General features: G+C 36.4%; 1 protein-coding gene across 4 annotated transcripts in view; it reads left to right on the forward strand.

The window, feature by feature from the left end:
- Positions 1-24,877, forward strand: part of LOC118911699 (CD302 antigen) — a 114,313-nt gene that overhangs the window by 26,870 nt on the left and 62,566 nt on the right. For all 4 annotated transcript variants that reach the window (XM_057505539.1, XM_057505540.1, XM_036884037.2 and 1 more), the window contains exons 11-24: positions 93-262; positions 2,317-2,516; positions 3,951-4,093; positions 10,041-10,122; positions 11,036-11,104; positions 13,397-13,511; positions 16,750-16,785; positions 17,171-17,346; positions 17,993-18,063; positions 18,334-18,413; positions 18,991-19,130; positions 20,610-20,715; positions 20,938-21,098; positions 24,199-24,328. In XM_057505539.1, the coding sequence (XP_057361522.1) occupies positions 93-262; positions 2,317-2,516; positions 3,951-4,093; positions 10,041-10,122; positions 11,036-11,104; positions 13,397-13,511; positions 16,750-16,785; positions 17,171-17,346; positions 17,993-18,063; positions 18,334-18,413; positions 18,991-19,130; positions 20,610-20,715; positions 20,938-21,098; positions 24,199-24,328 (1,679 nt within the window). The remainder of the gene's footprint in view (positions 1-92; positions 263-2,316; positions 2,517-3,950; positions 4,094-10,040; positions 10,123-11,035; positions 11,105-13,396; positions 13,512-16,749; positions 16,786-17,170; positions 17,347-17,992; positions 18,064-18,333; positions 18,414-18,990; positions 19,131-20,609; positions 20,716-20,937; positions 21,099-24,198; positions 24,329-24,877) is intronic.

Here is a 24,877-nt window from a genome sequence, read left to right on the forward strand (position 1 = left end):
TAAATTATCTTCCAAAGAAAAAGGTGCATGTTCAACTTGTATAGTAATCCAATCATTGTAAAACACCTACTAGTTTGACTCTTGTTTTTCAGATTTGAGCAAGAATACCTGAATGATATGATTAAAAAATATACTAAATCTTCAGTAAAATACTTCTGGACTGGCCTGAGAGATGTAGATTCACGTGGAGAGTATAGTTGGGCAAGTGCTGGTGGAGTAAAGCGGGCTGTAACCTTTTCCAACTGGAATTATCTTGAGCCAGGTGAGTGCCTGAGCCTTTAAAGTATTGGAAGGCAGTAACTTGTGCAATGTAACATTTCTCCCAAATATGTTCTTCACTTACATTTGAAATGTAAGGGAAATGATGGTCTTCAGGGCCAGAGTTTATCTATAGAACCATAGACAGAAGCAGTGACTATATCTTCCCTACTAAATCCTTGGAAACAACCCAATAAAATAAGCCAGAAAACTCAGTTCTCAGAAACCACCGTCAAATGACACAGAGCCAGAACAATTAGTGTGAGTTTTCTATCTTTTCCATGTGAGTCTCAAATAGAATGTAGAAGGTTCATTGTAAAGCATTTTCCATTTTCCTCTCCCTGCTTAGCTTCTTTCTCCAAAATGGAATGTTTACTTCTGTTATTCTCAATGGGTGAGAAGTAAGGCAGCAATATATTGTAGATACTATTGCTTCTGAAAGTTAGTTCATCCTTCTTTAACCAGCCTATAGTACTGATCGTAATTAGCCATATAATAAAAACATTTGAGCCAGAAGTCCATTCTGATTGTAGAGTTGAAAAAACAGAGCTTAGAAAGGTGATTTACTTGACAAAAGTTACCTGGATTATTGAATTGCTAAAATCCAGATTGCTTGATATCTAATCCAAAGCTTTTTAGAGGACTTTGGCATTGTATAAGACAGCAGTTATGACACATTCAATTTTTCTCCCTTTGAATCATTTATATTTTCTTGTGTTTGCACAATGTAGTCATGAAGACCACTTTTTATAACACAGAAATTGCAACATGTGAGCATATAATTTAACAAAATATTTCAAATAGAGAATGCCCACATTTGTAACACATGGTTTCCACCATAAATATCAATGGAATCGATTAGACAATTATGTTTTTACTTCTAGAAGATGGAGAATACAGATGCTAATCCTGGCTCAATTTCACCTCAAATTAGAATATTCTAATATATAAAACACACGATTTCTTTAAGACATTCAGACATCTTAGAGCTAATGTCACATTCTTCATGGATAAGCCTCAGTGGTTAGACAGATGCTTAGGAAATAACTACAATGGCTATTCTCTCAGTCCCTTAGCCAGAAAAACTGCCATTAAGCTCCCTTCACCATTATTACTCCAAGCTTCAGCCAGCTTGGTCTTTCATGGGTGAGCCATTGGGGGCAGAACAGAAAAAAAGTGATACACTTTTCCAGGGTAACACAGTGTTCTTTTTCCCAGTTCTTTGTTCTTCTTGCTGTCCACATCTAAGTATGAGACATGAGACCCTATGGCTTCTTTTTTTGATGAACTGGAAGTTGTGCTCATTACTTTCCATGTATGGTCTTCTTGGGTCACACTTCGGGCCGTGCGGTATAATGGAAAGGGGAGCATGGCACTTTGCCAGACAAATCTGGGTTCAAGCTCTGCTTCCACTACTCACTATGCTTGTGGGCAAGCCACTCATCCTTCATCTGGAAAGTGGATCTGAAAATACAAACTATCTTTTAATGTTATTGTGAATAAATAAAATTCTGGCTGCCATAAAAGAGTAAACAAATGTGTGTTACCACGTATCTCCTTCTACCTTTATTGTCCCAGCCCTTCCTCTGGATCTGAATCTGGAAGCGTTTTGTTTTGAGGTTTCCTAAATTGCCTAAGAACTGTTCAAAACTGTTGAGCTAATATGAGCCACTTAGGCTATCCTGAGCAGCATATTGGTTTAGGACATAGCTCTGGATGCAGACCACCTAGATTCTAATCCTAGGTCAACCACTTACTAACATGTGGCCTTGTCTAAGTCACTAATTCTCACAGAACCTCAGAATGACAATAGAATCCACTCTGTAGGTTTTTGTGAGGACCAATTCATTTAAAAAAACACCTGACAAGTAATGACCACTTCTTTACATTAAAATCATCATCATCATTATTATCATGAGCAACACATTTCTTTCCTCCATTTTTTTTTTCTTATTCTCTTTCCCCACCTTGGCTCAAATAAAGGGTAGAGACACTAGAAGATGTTTGGACTTTAATTTTAAAATGTAATTTTTAATTAAACTTTCCAATTCAACCCAGCTTCTCCAGGTGGATGTGTGGCTATGGCTACTGGAAAGCCTCTTGGCAAGTGGGAGGTGAAAGACTGCAGACGTTTCAGAGCACTTTCAATTTGCAAGAAAAGAACTGGGCCCGCTGAGCCGGAAGAAGCAGCCCCCAAGCCTGGAGACCCCTGTCCTGAAGGCTGGCATAATTTCCCCTCGGGTCTTTCTTGTTATAAGGTAAAGTGGCATTCTCATTTGATTCCTGAAGGAAGTTGTCTTTCTGCTCTCCTAGTTCATGTCGTCATACCAATTATGCGTTTCCGTAGACACGTATGTAACTTGCCAGAGTGTTTGGGAGCACAGAGCCCTGTCAGGGCACCACTGAAGCTGGTGTCAGACAGCTTATCGCCACATAAACTCATATCCTACCTGAAAGAGCAGGACAAGAGCCAGAACTGACTCTTTCCTAGTTTTCTTTGGTCTGGAAGGTTGAGTGAGATGCATCCATGCTGACACTTTGCTTATGATTCTTGTATCCTAATAATTGTTAACCCACAGAGTTCTACCACTTCTAACCATGTAAAAAATAATAATTTAGGGTGTGTATCAGTTCACTGTTTCCACAAAGAAACCATTCCATACCATCCCACAATTCAGTGGCCGTGACAACAAACATTCAGTCCCATGTTCACAGATCTCTGAGTCAGATACTGCTGGCTTGATTGAATCTGGGCTTGAATGGCCAGCTCTGCTTTCAAGCCCAGAGAGCCTGCGCCGGACTGCAGACTAAGAGCTGGGATCTGCTGCCCTTCAGTCTGGGTCTCAGGCGGGAGGGGCAGCAGCCATCAAGGGGCTTGTTCTTCTCCTAGTCAGTTACTGGAGCCTGAGAGGCAAGCCTGGCCGTGTAAGCTCATTTCAGTCCTCTGCTCACTTAACCTCCCCTAATATCCCAATGATCACAGAAAGTCACATGGCCAAGCCTCAACTCAAAGTACAGGAAAGTATACTTCACCCACCAGGAAGCCATGACTCTAATGTATAATTACATCACAGGGAACTGAAGAATTAGGGCCAATACTTCAGTCTGCCATTGTCTCATCTGCTCCTCCTCTCCTCCTTTTAAAATGACTGTTGTTCCTTTGGCATAAAATCAGTCATCATAAACCAAAAAAATGGTCTGAAGTGGCAGCTTTTGTTTTGCCACTCCCTGCTCGCCAGTGTTTGCTCGCCAGTGCAGTCTGCCCTTTAATTCTTCTTCATCAGAAAATTGTCCCATACTTGTGCAAATCTCAGGGGATTTGTCCACAGTTACACCGTCAGCACATTTCTTTGCAGACGCCTGTCCCCTGAGCATCGGTATGTATCTTCTGCAGCCTTAGAGCTGATTCATCTGACCTCTCAGGGTCCTCAGAATGCAAAAGAATATGTGAGGTTCGGAGCAGCTCTCCGGCCTGGCCGAGCAAGGTCATCCGGCAGTAGCAGCTGGCACCTCTGCTGGCCTTTAGTTGCCATTTTCAGCAGGTCCTGTCTGCGTCACAGTATTTGTGCATTTACCTTTGTTTTTATTATACCTCTTATTATATTTCGGGGTCCCACTTTGGCCTCGAATTGATCAATTGATTATAATATAATGATTATATGAGAAGAAAATTAACATTAGATTTTGTTAAGCTGTTTCATATAGAAAGAATTGTAAGAAAAAGGAACTGGGAAGAAGCGGAGAGATTCTGCCAGGCACTTGGAGGACACCTTCCTAGCCTCAGTCATATGGATGAAATAAAGGAATTTTCTCACTTTTTAATGGACCAGTTCAGGTAATACTTTTAGAATGAGATCTTCTGTGCTAAATTTGATGTCCTGGAGGTATTCAGAGCTGTTTTATTTTCTAAAAGGGTCCTTCAGTGCTTAGCAGTCATTGACCATCAAGCATTCTTAAGTGCAAGACACTGAAAGATCCAAAGACGAGGGAGACCAAGTCCCCACCTTTTGCACAGCATGATGAAGTCCAGTGGTGGGGGTTAGAAAAGTATGGTCGAGAATCTGGAGCGTGGGTAAAGGCATGCATAGAGAGAGAGTGAGGAGGAAAGCGCCAGGGTAGGTAGGCAGGTAGGTAGATGCAGGGCAGCTGATTAGAAGGCTGTTACCGCCCCTAGTGGAGAACTACACCGAGGAAGGCCAGTAAGGTGGGAAAACGGAAGTGGTCAGAGATGCTACAGAGACAGAATCGATATGCCGTGCAATTTTGATGTTATGGTGGATGGAAGATTCCCGGATGATTTTCCTGATGCCCTCAAGGAAACATGGAGAAATATAGGCCACGTGACACCATCACAGGTGAAACATTTATTTGAAGCTCTGGGAATAATCATGGGTATGAAAGGGCTTCAACTTCAAAAATTAATTTTTCTCTTCCCTCACTTTGTTGAACTGCAAAGAAGACCCAAATCTAAACCAAGGATTCTGGGGACACCAGGCAAAATTATGAAAAAGAAATTACCACCTAGACATATCCTAGTGAATACATTTCTGACCTCAAAGAAAAACAGGAAAATAAATAAATAAATAAAACAAGTACCAAAACACAAAGAAAATCTAACTAGCCTTCTTCTCTAGGACATTAAATGTAAGAAGTCATTTTAAAACTGCCATCTAAAGAGTTCTGAGGTGGAAAATGTTTGCAATGTATTATAGTTCCAATGGTGGGGGTTAGAAAAGGACGTTGCTTTGTATTTGTGAAGATAGTGATCGATACATACCACCTATGCTCCCTTTTGAAAAAAAACTTTCAAAGACATATTCCAGCTGAGAGATGAATAAGAAAATCAGGAACAAGAGTAGTTTGTTTATTTTAAAAGAATTGGAAGGAAAGATATATAACATAAAAACATAACCCCAAGTCTAAATAATGCAATATATGTCATTATAAAAATAGAATAAAATTATCCTAAATCCTGAAAGGGAAACTTATACAAGAGTATTTTAATAAAACCATGTGTTCAGCTCTTATTTATAAATAAAAACCAGGATGTAAAGAGATAAAATGGTTGTGAAACCTAAAAGTATAATAAATTCCTCATTTTACCTGGAAATCACATTTAGAAACACAAATTGTGTACATTTTAAAAACTTTAAGATAATGTGTAATAAAATGCTAAAGAGTGTTCATCTACTGAATATGTAATGGGTGGAAAAAATCCATATAACAAATTATAAAAAATAAAATAACAAAGCGTGAAGTCCAGCATAAAGCAAGATGGCAGAAGACCAAATTTAACTGCTATCAGTTATGTTTAATTCTAAATCTGCAATTTTGTTCAGTAATGAAATACAACTATATGCTGTTGAAAGACTCCTAAAACAAATCTTGCCAATTACTACCTATGTAGCCCAAAGAATATGATTCCTTCTCTTCCTGGAAGGAAGGGACCACAAAATATTTCAAAACTGAGAAATTCTGTTAAAAGTTCAAGTTTTTTAACACCGCCTTAAAAATTAAGACAAGAGGCAACACCTTCAGATCATAGAAATAATTAGCATTGACCTTGAGAGTCGATTATAATGAATGCAAAACTCAGGCCAAGTCTTTCTGCACATACATTTTTTTAGACAAACCTTCATTGAAGTAGGCACAAAACATTTCATACAACCTGTTTTGTAAGCTCACAGCATCAGCAGTCAAGAGCCCATTTCTAATATCATGCTGATTAACAGTTTTTACTTTCACTGATATAAACGCGTTTCTGACCTTCCCTCTGTTAGGACCAAAGCCTCTGTGCAGCTTCGGATCACTCATGTTCTTGCGGTGGCCGCCTGTGGAGCACATGCCTTTCTAATGCCCTGGAAAGTGAGAATTTCCAGCAGGGCAACTTACTGGCCCCTAGATCTCAAATTTGACACACACAGTATCATACTGTCTAGACTAAAGTATTTTTAAACTATTGTGTTACTGATGTAAACAAACTGGATTTTGAAGAACATTAAGCAAGAAGTTAGGAACTTTAACTGGAACAAGGAGCCACGGTTAAGTACTAAGCAATGAGGTTGTAGATATCTGTGCATCAATTCATGGGACATGGAATATTGTATATGATATAAATGAGCATTAAGAGCTTCTATATACAGAACAGATTGCTCTAGAAAACAGAACTAATGTCTGAGAGGTAATTAAGGAAGCTCTTGATTTGTTTGTTTCTGATTATACTTGCTGAGGTCCCCCCTCCCAAGTAAAATATTAATACAAATTCATTAGATCTAATTTGGAAAATGTAAAAAAGACAATTTAAAAAAATCACCTCAAATCCTAGCTCCTAGTTAGAAATATAGTTAACATTTAATGTAAATCTTTTCCATTTTCTTCTCCTATATATATAGTTTATTTTCCACAGAATGTACAATGTTTAAATTTTCCTGGTCACAAAAGTAATATATATTGAATTTAGAAAACAGAAAAGCACAAAGAAAAAAACAAAATACCATAATCCTTTCACTCAGAGGGACATATTTTATTTGCACTCATCGCAGCAGCTAACACAATGCCATATTAAGCATTAGCATATTAAGTCTGCTTAATATGTGCTCCATTCATAAAGAAATCATTTGCTCATGCTATACTTAGAAAGAAAACATATTCTAAAACCAATATTATAACCATGAAGGGAAGGAAGGAAGCAAACCCATTTGTATCAGAAAATGATTCTAAAGCTCACTTCTTACGTGCCTTAGCGTTTTATTTCAGGAATTGACCTTTCTCAGCAAGATGTCCATTGCCCAAATTGTGTATTGCATGCCAAGGAGTTAAATCAGATTACTTCTATACTTCTCACAATCTAAATTCTACATCTCTATTTGTATTTCAATGAAAAGGAGTCATGGTGCACTAAGTCATTAAGGCTCTAACATCTTTGCAACTGACAGCCCATCAGGGAAGGCCATTGTAGAACAAAAATAGTTTGAGGATTAGAGAACAAAGCCTTGTTTGCGATGCTGTTGCTGCTGTGTGCACTACCTTCGCTGACGTGGCGTGAATGGATTTAGATATAAATCTAAGGCTTTGCAGACTAAGCACCCTCATCAAACATTATTTATTGGGAGTTAGGCTGAGATACTGTTTTCTTTAGAAAATAGATGCAGCAGGAAATTTGAGAGTAGGAATGTTAACGCAAATACACATATTAACCTCTCATGCAATGTCTTCTTAACCTAATAACATTAAAACCGTATACTTAGTGCTTGGAGTAGAAGAACTTTATAGAGAAAGAGAAAATTTCAGTTTACTCCCCAGTTATCCTTTTTTTCCTTCAAATTTTCTAAAATCCACATTCAAGGGGTACAATGATGAATGTGATTTCCAATTTCTTTTTCTCTTTATCTGCCTTCAGATAAACCAGGTCAAACCAGGAATAAGATACAATTGAAATATTTTCCACCTCTTACCACACCAAAAAAACCCCACAAGTAGCTACTATTTCCTATATTTATAACACACTAATGAATCCCTTGAAATGGAAGCTGAAAACTATAAATGTCCAGGTTGAAATGAAGTTCAGTCTCAGAAAGTACTGAAGATTAGAAATTTTTGACAACGGGGCAAACTGTGCCCTCTAGGGAACCGTTCTCTGAGATGGAGCCGAGGAAGCAGAGGCTTCTAAGTGAAAAGAGGTAGAGCTGAGAGAGGATGGGGTGGAAAGGTTGGGGACAGATCTCTAAAGAGGCTTTCTGTGGGAGCCGAGTATAGAGTAAATGCAGGTGACAAATGGTCTTTGATCTTCTTCCTGGTTGTACTATTGATTGTGTAAAAAGATAAAAATACCTAATGCTTACTTACTTTAGGGAAACAAAATTCTGCACAAATTCCCTAGGCCCAAATTTATTATGTGCAGATTTGAAAGAAACGAAGTTATAGCCCCAAGTAAACATGAGGAAGCAAACCTAACCTCTTTATTTTATCCATCTGTCTTTAATTATACTGCATATGGCAATTATCTAGACCCTGTGGTTTGAAAATCCAACAGTCAGGAAGTATGATAAATTTGGAAGCCTGTAAGAAAGCTCTAATTAGTTGAAGACAAAAATTGTAAATTCCTCTTATAGCTGCAAAGTTCAAGCTGGACTTAATTTGTCTCCACTGGCTTTATCTTAAATCTACAAATTGGTGATTTTTCTCTCTGAAAGAATACAGTAAAACAATAAAAACAGAAAGGGTACAGTCCTTATATTCCACTGCAAAAAGTTGAAAGGCTTGAAGTTGAAAAGATGAAAAAGCACTTATTGATAATAAAATATGAGGGAATGCTTGAGCCAAAGAAAAGCAATTATTTTATTGAGAAATGAGAAATTAATTTAAAATTAAGTTTGCTGTAGCCTTTGATTCACTAGCAAATGTTTGTAATGACATATTTCCCAGTAGGCTTGTAGCTATACATTCCATATATTCCTTACATTCTATTTAGCTTGAGAGTAAGGTTTAGATTTGGATCCTACCCATTCTCTAATACATGTCATATTTATATGCATATAACATTTATATATTTATTGTTATTCACATAAAATATATACTCATAGGTACTGATCATACATACCATATGCAGTCAGGTTAAATTACATAGAAAAATAATCAACATCACCAAAAAAAAAAATACATAGAAAATGGTTCACTTATTAAGGCCTAAATAGTATAAAACATTTCAGAGAATATTTTCAAATGGGATTAGAGATGGAGAAAAAATTTTTATGGTAAAAATTTTATGATATAAAATGTTTTTATTATAACTTCCATTTATATTGACAGTATTTCTCTGGACAGAACATAAATGTAATTAGGGGAAGGGATCACTTACAACATATGTCCCTGCCTCTTTAAGTTGTGGTATAGACCCACCTGTCCTTTCTCTTCTCAGCCAGTCTGGACACAGGCATGTGGTAAACAGTGCCCAAATTCAGATTACGGCCCAAAAGAAATGTTGGCCATCTTTTGACGTCCTACTAACCTCACAAAATGTTTTCTGACTTCCTGCAGTCCACAATGAGCTCTTCTTTGATAGAACTTTTATAGTGCTTAAAATTTATGCAGATTTTGTATTACCTCCCTGACTGGTTTATATGTCATTTGAGGATAGATGTTAGTTCTCATACTTCTCTATAGCACCATTGCACCTAGCTCAATGCCTTATACACAAAAGTATAATAGTTTGAGTGTTCAATATAATCACAGGATTGCTTGATTATATTGCTCTGGTGTAACTCATGGAGTTGGGCATTTAGAAAATATTTGACTGTTTTTTTACTTTAAACTTAATAGGTAGTGGGAATTAAGTATTTTTTCTAAAATCTTGTCTAATAAAAACTTAGCCAAATTGTTCTCCGTTTTAAAGAAAAGAAATTTGGTAGTATCACAGATATCTTAAGGAAATGCCATTGTTGGGTTTGACTGTATCTGAAAACATTGCCTAATATGAAAGCTCTGCAGTAGAAATTGTAGAATAATCAGACACTTTTTTCCCCTCTTAAATTTGAAGAGGAATAGTTTAGCCTTTCATATAAAGAATATAACTCAAAATGTATGTTTAAAAAGTATGACCCTTGTTCAATACCATCCCATATTTTGGGTTTGGTTTCACTTTAGAAGACTTCTTTTTATAGCTTGAAACTGTACTTTTCAGTTAGTGACAAGACAAACTTACAAGTGTTAAACACTTGAGACATATGCCAAATATTTTTGCCAAATCTGTCCTCAAAATTCTTTAACACTTCCTTTTTACATAGTGGCCCACGTTGGCTGTGGATAGGTTTGAATAAAAGGAGCCCAGATTTACAAGGATCCTGGCAATGGAGTGATCGTACCCCAGTAAGTTTGAACTTTCTTGTTTGGGGTGATATGGAAGAAGTATTGGTTTAAATAACCATAACTGATTGTTAAATAATATGTTCACATATCATACAATCATTAAAATTATGAAAATGGAGCTTATTGAAATGGAAATTCATGTATGTGGGGAAAAAATGTTACTAATCTCATTTTTAGTTAAAAAAATAGTATAGTCTCTATATATAATCTAAAAAAATATAAAAACAGATCTATGGCTGGGTAATACATCATTTTTGGATAGTACAAGTGATTTTTTTTCTTTTACATTGTACTGGGTTTTTCCCCCTTTTTCTCACAATGAGAAGCTTTTACTTTTATTATAAAAAATATGAGTTATGTAAAAAAAGGAACTACCTATTGGGGAAATAATTTGATGAAAACTTAAAAAGGCCTTAAATATTATTTCAAATGTGTACATTATCTAAAGAGAGGTTTTAGGTGACACATATAGGAGCAAATTATTCTCAAATATTAAATATTCATTCCACATTACAGTTGTGTCAATTCATTGTGTATTCTTTCTAAAAGTAAAATTCCTTGACTTTCATTTTCAAACGAGCTTATCTTGGATTAGTGAATTGAATAACTAGCATTTTGACATCTGCAAAAAATAAAGTCTTTTGCAAGCGCCTGACTCTGACTCCAGCTGCAAACTTAATACACTGTTAACCTCTACTTGGGAGACTATAGATTCCTTTGTTTGGAAACTGATGACATTATGAGATTTTCTAAGTCCTCTCATGATTTAGCATCCTGAAACAAAAAAAGGAGATGAAGTTTTCCTTCCATGCCAAATGAATGTGCCTGAATGATTAAAGCTGCCTAAATTAGATCTCAACTGTAAATATTTCTACATCAGTCTTAAATTCTCAAGCCTCTTTTGTCTTTTAAGGTGTCTACTATGATCATGGCAAATGAGTTTCAGCAGGATTATGATATCAGAGACTGTGCTGCTGTCAAGGTCAGTGCAATACTGGAAAATCTGCATATTGGCCTCGTATACAGTCAGACAGTAGATCCCTGGGTGCCTTTTGTGTGTGGAGCTTGATATGAGGTGCGATGGGAGGTCAGAAGTACACCCATAGTCCAGCCCTCAAACAACCTAATTTACACTTAATTTGAGAAGATAAATTCATATTCAAGAAAGATAGCTCTTATTCCTATGCAGTCATAAACTCCAGATTAGTGGGCTGAGGAGGGCTAATGAAACTCAGAAGAGGAAGTGATTCCTGTGTCCTATTTCCAGAAAGAGGTGGGACTTGAACTGGACCTTTAGGATGGATAGATTTTGCATAGGTAGGATAGGGTAAGGCTTTTTAACGGGGCAATGGTACCAGGAGGTGGCATAAAACCAAGTGGGAGTAGAAGGGAGAGACTAACGCAGTGAGAACTGAATACAGATCAAGAAAGCTTTTGGTGCTGTGGCTGAAAACAAAGTTGGGAAATTAGATTGATGCCAAATTAAGAAGTTCATACATTTTTGGGTAGGCAGAAGAGTATTATCAAAGGTTTTTGAAATTAACCAAGGAAGGTATAAAGAAGATTCATCTTGAGATGGATTTTAAGATGCAGCAGATTGGACTGGAAGACATAAAGATGAGTTAGGCACCTTCCTTTGCAGAATTCATTAATTTATTCATCCCATAAATAGCATGTCCACGCAGTTTATGGTGCTTGGGAGATACAACATGACAAGGCTTAAAACAGTCATTATCTTCATACAAGTTACAGTCTAGCAGGAGATAAAGACAAGTAACAAGCAGTTACGAGGGCTATGACAGGCAAAGTGTAAGTTTTATCCAAGAACAAGACTGTTTGGGGAGAGTAATGACGGTGATGGTGGTGGTGCTGACAGCAGTAGTTGGTGCTTGCTGACTCATGAGCTAGACAGAGTGCTAGGCAGGCCACATATACTGTTTCACTTAATACTTAACCAGCCTTGTGCAGTAGGGTCTTTTACCATATGCATTAGAAATACGGAAGAAATTTGAGTTCTGAATACATGGTTACAGAACTGAGATTGTACTCCATGTGTCTGGGTCCACTATGCTGTATGACTAGGCATTTATAGAAACAGAGGGGCACTGGTTTATTTTTTTTAAAGTACATTTTAATTTTAATTTAGATATTTTGAATCCAAGGTAACAGTGAGAAACACCCTATAGTAAGTTGAAATCAAGAGACTGGAGGTGAAGGAAAATGCATGTTAAAAAAGAAACATAAAGGGCCAAGGGTGGATGTGGGAGAATCACCAACACATAAAATGTAAGAAGACGAGGAAAGAGGAGACATCTAGGTAATGTCTTTACTCTGCAAGCCCAGGGAAGAGATTCAAGAAGATGAGTGACCAGGAATATTGTAGGAAGGTTGAGACGAAGAACTGAGAAGTCCATCGGAAAGCACTATTTTCAAAGTTACTGTTCTAGTAATAAACTGTATAGTATCATGCCATTTTAATAAAATTCCCAAATTAATACATAAAAAGGTAAAACTTCAGAGAAGCATATAAAGTTCTAGAAAACTGATGCACGAAACTATGTTCTCTGTAAGTAGAGTCCCCATGCATGAAGAGATTTGGAAATCCACCAAAAAAAGCAAATAAAAGAGATGCCTGCATCAGAAACAAAGCCAGCCAGATCAGGGTTCTGGAAGGAGAATCTTAACTCGCCTGCCACCACATCTTGGCCTTAAGAGAACATAGTCCAAAAAGTGATAGATGCCCCTCCCAGGTCATGCCCTCCTGTCCCCCTCCCTTCTCCCTTGCTGGCTGGCTGGAATGTGAAGGGAACGACCTTGGATCATGTGGGGGGCGGGAACATCCCAGCAATGCAGAGAAACACCGAAGAAGGAGCCTTGGCCCCTCATGTGAGACTTGTATGTCATTTTTTTCATAGATCTGCTTTAATCACAGCTACCATTTAGAAACCACTGAACTAAAACACTCTTTTCTAGCTTGGACTTTTCCAAATTTAAAGTGCAAAAATTCTACAATTTCATATCAACAAAAACAGGAAAAAAACCCAATAATTTGCGTTTGGACATAAACATGACCATATGATATATTTCCTTTATCAGCCCCTTTGAAGGCTCTTAGTTAGACTGTTACTGTTTAAACACTGTATTCATTCGTGTGTTCATTCATTAAACAAATATCTAGGTGCTTAATCAAGTTAAAGACCTAGGACTTAAAGTTTAGTATTTTAGGAGGGCTGCATCAACTTCAAAATATTCTGGAATCCTCTTTCTCCTTTAGGTCATTGACAGGCCATGGAGAAGAAGCTGGCATTTCTTTGATGACAGGGAATTTATTTATTTAAAGCCTGTTGCTTGTGATACAAGACTTGAATGGGTGTGCCAAATTCCCAAAGGTAAGTGGTAGTCAGTCCTCTTCACAGTCTTCTCACATGAACACTGTGAATGCTGAACCACCAGTAGATGCAATTAATATATTAAGCTCCGTCCTACCTGACTCCTACCCCTAGTGGAAGGCTGGCTTACTAGAATTAGATGATACCTTCCTCTTTGATCATGAAGGACTTTGTGTTGAAGATAAAATTTAAGGGTAATTTAGAGAAATTAGATTTTGGAATGAAAGATTATTTCAAGTAAAAGAAGACACAAACAGAGGGAATCATTTTAATGTTAATTTCCATGCAAAATGAAGAACAAAATGAAGATAAACTTGGGAAGAATGAAGCAAGAGTAAGAAATCAAATTTTGGCAGGTCCTTGCAAAATGTGGAAGCAATTTTCAATAAACTCCAAAACTGCTAATAGTTTAGGAAATTCAAATTCAAATTCAGGAAACCATAAGCTTGATAGTAGAGGCTTTGGTGATGACAAATAGAGAGAAAGGAAAATAAATAGATACCTTTTACTCAGCTTTTGACTAGGAAAATGTTGAAGAAATATTAGGGAAAACGTTAAGATTTTTAACCCCAAATTATTTTTTAATGATGTTAAAATAATTTTTATTGGTTATTTAAATTATATTAAAACCAGTTGCTATGCACAGAAGGTTCTAATTATATTAGAATCTGTGGTAACTGCACAGAAAGCTCTAAAATGAATCTCTGGACTGAATGTAAACAGATCATTAAAACTAAGGGTATATCCTCCTGCAAGTTCTCAAAGAACCCACAGGTTATATCATGGAACTACCTATTAGAAGACTGGTTTCTTCCCTTAAAAAAGGGCCACCACATACCTTCAAAAGACCTTCAGATGTGACATCCAGTACAGTAACTAGCAAGCCTCTTTCACAGAGGCATGCTGGCAGGCCATTAATAAAGAAGGAAAGAGGGAGAGAGAGAGAGAGAGAGAGAGAGAAAGAGAGAGTGTGTGTGTGTGTGTGTGCGCGCTGATGGCGTTTTTCTAAAGGAGAGATTATACCCAAGTTATTCCTGATTATTTGATTGAACCTGAAAGAGGATCAATGGAAAACCAGTATGTATAACCTTTAAACAACTGGAACAGGAGCATGCATAATTAACTTGGACAGTGTCTGGTCTGAAGCCTTTGTAGTGATGCTCACATTAGTCTCTGGTGTTTGCTAGCACGCCACAGAGCATGTCATTGCCCCCTCCAAAGCGTGCCCTCAGTGGTAGCCGCTTCCCCCGCCCCGTCTGAATGGTGGGGCAAACCCAAGAGTTTACACCAGGGCAGCCTTAGACACGACAAACCCGTAACCACAGGCAACGTTCTGAAGAGAGTGTGGTTTTCTCTTTTCTATACATTTTTATTTTAAACAAAAGAAAAGGGGCTTCACTAACTTAGCAAACATAAACCAATTAATCAAATAAATCTTCTAAATAATTGCACCACCCCTGCTCTCCCCATGCAGAAACAAAATTAAAACCTAGAGAACTTCCTGTCTCACCCTTTTTGCAATCATTTGAAGCAGCCAATGATTGCTTGACCCAGGGTTTAAATGTTAACTCCCCTTTGATAGTCCCTAAGTCTCTAAGTTAGGATTTGTCACATTTATCTACTTGGATATTTTCTTGGTTATTAGAGCAGCCCAAAGTCTGCTTAACTAGATACTTCTGTATTAATCTGTATTTTCTGGTTTTCTTAAAAAGCCTACATCTCCAGACCTTTTCTCTAACTCTTGCCTTTTTTATTGTCTGATTCTACTGGTTCTAATTTGTCCCCTTTTCTCCAAAAGGGATATTTTGGCAATCTAAAATATTTAAATAGGCCACTATGGATATATATATCTGTAACCACTATGTGTGTGTCTCTCTATATATATACACATAACCACTATAGATATATATACTTTTTAAATATTCTTTTTTAATTGAGTAAACAGTATAAAAAATAAGGCTCATAAAATGTGTTTAGGAAAATTACTTACAGTGCCACCACTACACAACCACAACTTAATATATTTCTTGGTACCCTGTATGCACATACATATTAATCTAGTGTAAAAAAAAAAAACACTGCATTCTGCTTTTCTCACTAATTTAAAGAAGTCTAAAGGTTAGACGTAACTTCTCCAACACACAAATGAGCAGAACCCTTTGACAAGACTGCAAACAAGAAACTATGAATACATTTAACTGATTTGCAGCGTTGTTGATAGAAATTATACAATATGCAAAGTCTGACTCAGAGAGAGAAACCGAAAGACGCTGGATATGCAGGCAGTCCTCTTGAGTGGGGCCTTCCTGTGCAGTGGGCCCTAATATAACAGCAAACTTAAGAACAACTCGTCTAGGCTGTAATTTCTAAGATTCACTAAGCTATGGCTTTGACTTGAAACCAGAATGAAAAGGGAGAGGAAAGCAGCTAACATCCTGGGGGGAACGCTTCCGCTCCTAGAACTGGGCCCTGGGGCTGTGTCAGGTGATCTTACCTGATTCCACACTGTCTTTGTAGGTTAGATAGTGGAGTCCTGTTTTTTAAGAGTAAAACGTTTAGGCCCAGGGAGTTAAGCAACTGATCGAAAGGTCCACAGCAGCGAAGGGTCTGAGGGCATCTAGATACTGACCCACCCAACTTCAAAGCCCATAATTCTTTGTAATATACCACATTTCCTCTGTTTCCATCCTGGAAACCTGGGTGATTTTTATTATTTTTCTCTCAGTTTTGTTTCTCACCTTCTCAAAAGGTTTGGTACTGGATCGTTGTACATTGGTTTCAAGGGTACCCTGGGAGACAATAAACTGCCAACCCAGGTTTTCAGAACCATTACTCAGATTGCATTTGATGGAGAAATAGTTCCCGAATAACTCATCCTGCAGTGATGGTGGTCTTGTCACCCATTCCTTAGTGCTTCTATTATGTAATATACACAGTATATTCATTTACTTATTTATACTTCTAATTATTAGCTATATTTTATCCATCTAGTCTTCCTTTGTGATTTCCATGATATAAGGTGGACAACTGTTTTTTGATTGCCATTAAACAGTTTTAGCACAGGCTCCATAGAATTCTAACTGAAGTGATTGTAACCTGAAAGGAAAGGGTTTGACCAGAAACAGACAAACCTCAGCATACCGAAAAGCCTCTTGAGTCCATTAAAGGCAATTACTTACAGTGTGCTATAATCTGATTGGATGCTAAACTTAAGCCACTTGCTTTCTTCCTTTTACAGGCCGTACTCCAAAGACACCAGACTGGTACAATCCAGGTGAGTTAAGAAAATTGAAATTTAGCTAAAGCTGCTTTTACCTTTTCAATAATGTATTTACTTAACTACTGAAGCCCAGGCCTACGTGCCTCCTTCTTCTCTAGCCCATCTTCAAGTGCAATGAGGTATCTGCAGGCAGGGAAGGTGACGGGCTGGTGTGGGATGAGGCTGTGAAGCTGGACTTGTGCTCCTCTGTGAGTACAGGACTCATGGCAGCGTCATTCGTGGCTCGAGAATCGTTGGTTCCTTCCAGGCAGCACCACCCTGGCCAGGGAGAGCCAATAACCTAAATGGATTACTGTATGTGAATAGTTTTGCACATTCATCCATGCATAGAGGGTAGTGTTTGGTTTGCAGTCATAACTCTGGTATTCTTCTTCTTCAGAGCACGCTGGAACTCATGGACCTCCAGTCGTAATAGAAGGGAGTGAATACTGGTTTGTGGCTCATCTTCACTTAAACTATGAAGAAGCTGCCCTGTATTGTGCTAGCAATCACAGCTCTCTGGCTACTTTAACATCTTTTGCAGGACTGAAGGCCATCAAAAACAAAATAGCCAATGTAATTGAAAAGAATCTCTTTTTAAATATTTTTCTTACTTTTGGAAAATATTTCAAAAATCTCGCCAAAATCTACAAAAGTTAAATGTTCCTCACATGTAAAATTTGCCCAACAACATCCAAATTTCTTGTTTCATGTTGAAAAAGTGAAATAAAATTGCTTAATGTTTTAAAATATTCAAGAATGGTTATAAATGTCAATTTGTGAGTATCAAAAGATACTAAGATTAGTCTAATCCCTTGTCACATTTTTTTACTAAAGTTAACATGATGGTCAACTTGAGTTTCTGTTTCTACTAATAACTAACTTTGCAACACAGTTTTTTGGAGGAAAAGTAACTTATTTTTAAATTTATAATTAGTTGCCATAGGATATTGCATGTCCGACTGATGTATGCCCATAATCATAGTGACCATAGTTTCTGTATGCAAAATAGGGCCTGTGAACATACAGAATTTTCAAACTACTTTTTTGGTGAAAGGACCTGGTTTGTGTAATATAGAAATTAAAGTAATGTAATGGTTTTTAAATTTACTACAGTAAATTTTAGTGTTTTGTGGTTATGGTGAGACAGAACGTTTAAATTAAAATTCTCCTGGAAAGCTTAGCATATGTACGAGTATGTGTTTGTTTCCTTGTTTTTCAGATATCTGGTGATGAGCAGAAGTGGTGGGTGAGAACTATGGAGCAGCCAATCCATCGGCGTTTTATATATCAGTACGTGACATTGCTGAGGCCGCCTTTGTAAAGTTATTAAAAAGAAACAGTCCCAAGTTCCCTTTTTACTGAATGGATTACTATTTATAATTAGTTTTGAATATTAATCCATTAACTGCCTAGACTAGAGAAACCGAGTCCTTTTGCATATTAGCCTCAAGAAAAACGTGGTATAAAATAATGGTGTAACATTAGGGTTAAAATTGCAGTAAAAAACAAAATGGAACATGTAGCCCATTACAAGTTGTCAAATCTCTTGTTTTCTTTCAGTTCACGGTATTTATGGCATCACTTTCCTATAACGTTTGGAGAGGAATGCTTGTACATGTCTGCCAAGACTTGGTTTAGTGGTAAGTTAATTCCAAATCCTTTAATGCTGATTATGTAATATGTGAACTTCAGGTTCAATTACTAGCTTAATCTTGTTTTCCTTTTATGTGTTTAATAACTTCATCCTGTTCTGATTTATTGCTAATGATAATAGCTCAAATTCCAAATGCAAATAAAGGTACTGTTCACTGTGAATATTTTGACTTCCTTTATCTTAAAGTGGTTCTTTACAAATAAACTTACCGCTTTCATAACTGATAAGCATATGGAAAATTTTTCAAAGCTAAATAGGCAGCAGTTCTAAAATAGCTGAGGTCTCTTTCCCCACCATTAGCCTTCTGTTTCAACTCCCTATTTCCTGCCTTCAAGAACTGTAGTCATTATGCCACACATGTGCACTTAATAGACAATATTGGTATGCTGTGACCTACTTACATGAATAATAATAGAAGACAAAAATGGCTAGAGAAGAAAAGGAATATATTTTAACCATATGGAAAAAATTAATATAAAGAGACTTTTCTTACTACTGGATTATTTTTAAAATGTGCTGAATGGAAAACTCTCACCACAGTAATCCTGCTTTTCATTTCTCAGACTTAAATAAACCAGCAGACTGTAAAACCAAGTTGCCTTTCATCTGTGAAAAATATAATGTGTCTTCATTAGAGAAGTATAGTCCAGATTCTGCAGCTAAAATACAGTGCTCTGGGGACTGGATTACTTTTCAGAATAAGGTAAAAAGAGAACTGCTGCATTGTGGAAGTGATGATTGCTTTCATGATGGTTGTATGGCCTGTGGCAGAGTGTCCACCCATCAGATAATAACTTCACTAAGACAGCCTCTGCATATTTCAGTATCTCACCTGATCCTCTACACTGCAAGTTAACTCTCAAGTTAGTCATATCTACAGATCTTTCAAAGTACTGTGTTCCTTCTCTGTTGCTCCTAAAACTTAAATTACTGAAGTTGATATGTCAAGAAGAGTGATGCATTGAAGAGTCAGGACGATCTCTATGGCATGTAGGAAACTGACTTAATTTCTGGCTTATAAATTTTCCCCTTTAAGGAAAACATCCAAGCAGCATCGACCAATCAAATTAAACCTACTTTTTGGGAACTACACATATGCTAACAAAATGTTAATCCTTGCTCTTGCCTAGGTTTGGGAAATGCTGCATTCCATGCTTGCATCTTTGAGATGCATAGTCCATATTGGTATAGATACTCTTAGGAAATGCATTTTGCTGCTAAAGAGTAAGATTGCTACAGTATATTAAAACATTTTTTTCTCTCACTCACATAAAAGAAGTTTGAAGGTAAGCAGGCTTGTCTTGGTATGGAAACTCCAAAAAGTCTTCAAAACCAGACCCCTTTTGTCTTTCTGATCCACCATTCTTAGCATAAGGCTTCTAAGCTTAAATTCAAGGTGTTGCATCTAGAGCCTTTTCTAGAAGCCACCCAATGACTTCTATCGCATTGGTCACTCTAGTTTGTATGGAGGCTGAAAAGAAAATCACATTTTGTAGAATGTTTCAAGGAATACAATTTGGGACATACTACTACATATTAATATGATTATAATATCAAAAAGGAAAAGGAAGGCATGTGTCTGATGGCTGAAAGCATTTTAAAGTTAAAAAATTAGGGATATATTTTAACTTTTTAAGATTAGGACAATCTTTTTTTTTCTGCTAAGGTACTGGGACTAAATTTATTTACATAACTGATGTGAAGTTGAATTAAAATATCCTGCCAACAGAAAGAGGGCTAGTTTCTTTTAAAACGTGGTTTTTTTTTTTAAATATAAGTAGGTAACAATTAAGAGTGCAGACTTTGAAATCAGATGGAATAGAATCTAAATGATGACTAGACCACTGTATGGCTATTTCACTTACTGGCAAAGTCATTTAACTTCCCTGTGCCTCAGTTTCTCCATTTGTTGTGAGAAATAAATGAGATAATATAATGCAAACTGTTTAGCACATAGGACTCAACAAATGTTTTGTTGAGATTTTTAAAGACAATAGCTTGGAGATCACTTTTCAGTTGTTTAAACTGAGAACGTAGATCTGCATTCTTACAGTTCTACTTTGTAAATTTCTGTACCTCACAGCCTGAAAATTAGCAACCATCTAAAAGATGAGCATTTACTTCCCAAGTGAGCTTTCCCATGCTTGGAATTCTATGCCTTACGTATGTTTTTTGTTTACAGTGTTTTCTAAAGATCAAACCCAAGACTCTCACATTTTCTCAAGCGAGTGATATTTGTCACAGCTATGGTGGCACCCTCCCTTCAGTGTTGAGCCAGAGAGAACAAGGTAGCAGAATTGTTTTGGGAACATCTTTTATTCTGCTCTGGGGGTTAGTTTTGGGAGGCTGTGGGGAATTAACATATAAAAACCTTATTAAACTACTTTTTTATGAAATAGGTAAAACACTATCTTGGTAGTTAGATAAGCAAGAAGTATTCACTGACATTTTTAGTATACTTTTAAATTGAATATATCAAATGCTTTTTAAAAAAAATTTCTTTCTGACAGACTTTATTACATACTTGCTTCCGGATATGGAAGCGACTTTGTGGATTGGTTTGCGCTGGACTGCCTACGAAAGGATAAACAAATGGACAGATAACAAAGAGCTCACATATAGTAACTTTCACCCACTGGTGGTTGGCTGGAGACCAAGAATACCAACAAATGTAAGGTTTTTGACTCAGTAATCTATATACCTCTGTGAAATACCCGTCTTCCATAAATGATTGGATTAAGAACAAGGGCCTATTGTAGAGTCCATTTGTAGGAAATGTCCAGAATAGGCACATCTATGAGGTAAAATGTAGATTCATGGTTGCCAGAGACTAAGGAAGATGGAAGGATAGGGGGTGATGGCTAAAGGGTATGAGATTTCTTTAGGGGGTAGTGAAAATGTCTTAAAATTGATTGGGAAATGGTTGCACGACTCTGTGATATACTAGGAACTATGGAATGTATGCTTTAAATGGGTGGATTGTATCACCTATGAATTGTATCTCAATAGTACTGTCAGAAGAACAAAAAGAACTGCAGTAGGAGCTCCCCAGCCCTCGGGTGGATGCCCTTGCTTTCACAGTGGCATCAGATTCCATGGCACTTACTTCACAATCACATAAAACCATCGAGTAGTGAGTTGTAAATAGAAGCAAATATAAACGCTTTACTTAACATTTTGGGATTTGGGACTGTATTCTGAGGCAAAAGTACAAAACTGATCGTTACTGATCCTTTTCCCTAAGAGCTAAATGTAAAGAAGCTCTAGGAAGGAGGATGGCATTCTGTGAACAATAACTACCGTGTACCGTGACGCCCCCTGCTGCTTCTGCTCTCCCTATGTATCCCTAGGCATAAGGATACGAACTACCTTCTGCACAAAGGACAGAGATTAAGAAATTAAAGTTGAATTCCCAAAATATGTCCTAGACAATAATCAACTGATGCTCCCGATACAGTGTAATGCGGTAAAGGTTGAGGATGGTGGCCAAGGAACTCCGAATCATGAGTTATGTACAAAAAATCATAATCATGATTACGTACAAAGTAAATATCAAAATAATGCTTGGTTATTGTAGAAAATTTGGAAGTTATAGGAGAGTAAACACAATCAAGAAAAATATCAACCCTGATCCCCCACTTGCACTTAGGCTGGTAGCTTTTAAACTTTCAACAATGACCCATAGTAAGAAATACATTTAAATCATTATTCCACATGTAGACATTGAATTGAAACAAAAGTTTCAGGAAGCAACACTTACCCTTGTAGCTTATGCACATATTTCCTTTTTTATTCATGCTTCACTACATACAGTAGGACTTCCAGAACTGTGTTAAAGATCAGGAGTAATACCCACCATCCTAGACTTCATCTGGACTTTAATGGGGTTGTCTGCAGCCTTTCATTGTTATATATGATGCTGAGTCTTTGTTTAAAATACATTGTTTTCTATAACTATCTTATTTTAGATTTTTGTTTAGGAATAAGTGGTGGATTTTCTAAAACTTGATTCCAGCATCTATTGAAATTGGCATATAATTTTTCCCATTAAACCTATTGATATGTGTATAATACATTAATAATGTGTAATAATGATATGTGTATAATATATTAATATGTGTGTAAGACATTAAACCATCTTTATCTTCTTATAAAATCTAGGTACTCAGAATGGATTATTATTTTACTATTTTACTGAGTTGGATTTGTTAGAATTTTATTTGGGAGTAAATGTTTTCATCTCTGTTCATAAATATGATTTTTTATGCTGTATTGTCAGATTTTTTTTCCCCAGTCATGTCAGCTTCATAAGATGAACTAGGGAGCTTTCTGCCTTTCTGTTTTGAAATTATGATTCAGCTTAGGGATATATTTCCCTGAAAGACTGAAGGAACTACCTACAGAAACATGCGATGTTAGAACTCTTTTTAGAAATGATTCTTTCATAATAAAGGGATTTAATGCAGTAGTTGAGGGCCTAACTAAACTCTGGAATCACATTGTTTGGGTTTGAATTCCATTCACCCGTTTAACATGCCTTGGAAGTTCACTTAGCTGCTTTTAAGCCCCGGTTTTTCATCTGCAAACTCTGATACCATTGTAGCTGCAACACAATGTGAGGATTACATAAGAATTCATTGAAAGCGTTTAGCAGTGTACCTGACACATGGTTTTAAAAATGAGTTGTTATTAATTTTCAGTTTCCTCCTAAGTTTCTGGTACCTTTTTGTGTTTCAACTTCTCCTTTTAACAATTGTGCTCATTTGTATTTTTCCAGGTTGTCTGTTTCATGTAAATTTTCAAATATAGTAGAATAAAGTTGTGTATGCTATTATCTTTTAAAATATCCCTATCTTATTTTGATTATTTTTATTTTTTCTTATGTATATTTTTACAAAAACTGGTGTATGTTAATGATTTTCTCTTTCGTCTTCACCCTATACTTGTATTGCTTTCAATGTATTTACAAATACTACTACATTTTTCTATCCTTCAAGTTATATTGTTGTTCACTTTCTATATTGAATTATTTGCTCATCTTTCCTTTAAAAAATATAGAACATATTTAATAATACATGCTTGACTCCTCATAAAGTTTTACTCATGTCCCTTGTAATATTCCTCATGTTATCCTTTCCTGTAATTATTTTATTTCAGTTTTGGTTCAATGTTTATTGAGTAGCTTGTGTTGATTTTTTTTTTTAATCTTTAGCTCCAGGGATAAGCTTACTTTTCTTATTTTTCTTAGTGTGCTTCTAACTACAGAGAAGTATTGAATAAACTTTCATGTCTAGTATTACTGATTTGTGGTAAGAGAAATGAAAGCTAGATACATTTATGGAAATTTTTGTAGTGACTAGTATAAGATCAAAGTTTTAAGGTGAGTTCTCTGTTGTGTGGTACAGTTTTCATTGTAAAAAGTTTATAAACATCTAATAATTTGAATTAATAGTCATTACGTTTTTGCCTACTTGAGATGTCAAGAGTGATCGCAGAGTAATATAATTATGTTTTCATCTTCTATTTTTCTTTATCTGTTTCAAAGATATATTTATCAATATTGCACTACTTTGTTTTATAATTTGTAAAGTTAACTGCCCTCTTCCCATACTTTGGAAATTTACCAGGATTTCCTTAGCAATTTCACAGTCAGCTCCTTCACGGGATTTTTTACAGGAGGAAAAATCCAATTTGGAATGTAACATTCTCTTGCTAAGGCCTTCAGACTGAGGGTTTCATGATTTCTTATACAGATTTGCCTTTTTGCTTAGTTTTTTGAGGAAGAGTCCCACTACCACTGTGCTCTCATACTCAACCTCCAAACGTCACCTTTCACTGGCACGTGGAACTTTACCTCCTGCAGCGATCACCACACGGTGTCTCTCTGTCAGAAGTATGCAGGTACACATTATCGCCTAGATCACTGTGGTATTTTATGCTATTAGATATGTACAGTACTTTTTCACAACAATCTTAAAAGTGAGTCAATATTAATTTATAATCATACAGCTTCCCTAAAATTTCATCATGGCTCTATCCATATTGGCTCAGTGAATGAGATTAGCTCAAATAGGATGTGATTTTTTTTCAATACCAAAATTAAGTATCAGATGTAATTTGTTAATAGGAGTTGTCTAATTATAATAAGTTATGGTTGAATTTTGTTCTTTTTATTCTGTCAGTTTTCAGATTTTACTTTCATGGGGAAAGGAGGAGAAAAAAATGTAATGACTTTAATTGACTTCAGTATAAACATTCACAGTTAAATTTAGTATTTAAAATGATGTGAGACATTACAAGTGGATCAGTCTGTGCCTTCTATCCAAATAAAAATATGTACTTAAAAATAAGAATCATCCATATTTTCAAAAAGATATTTTTAAAGGTGTTAAATTGCTTTCATTGATCACAGTAAGTTCTCAACAAATGATTTAAAAACAAAAACTTTGT

The sequence above is a fragment of the Manis pentadactyla genome, chromosome 8 (assembly GCF_030020395.1).
Source record: "Manis pentadactyla isolate mManPen7 chromosome 8, mManPen7.hap1, whole genome shotgun sequence".
Taxonomy (NCBI): domain Eukaryota; kingdom Metazoa; phylum Chordata; class Mammalia; order Pholidota; family Manidae; genus Manis; species Manis pentadactyla.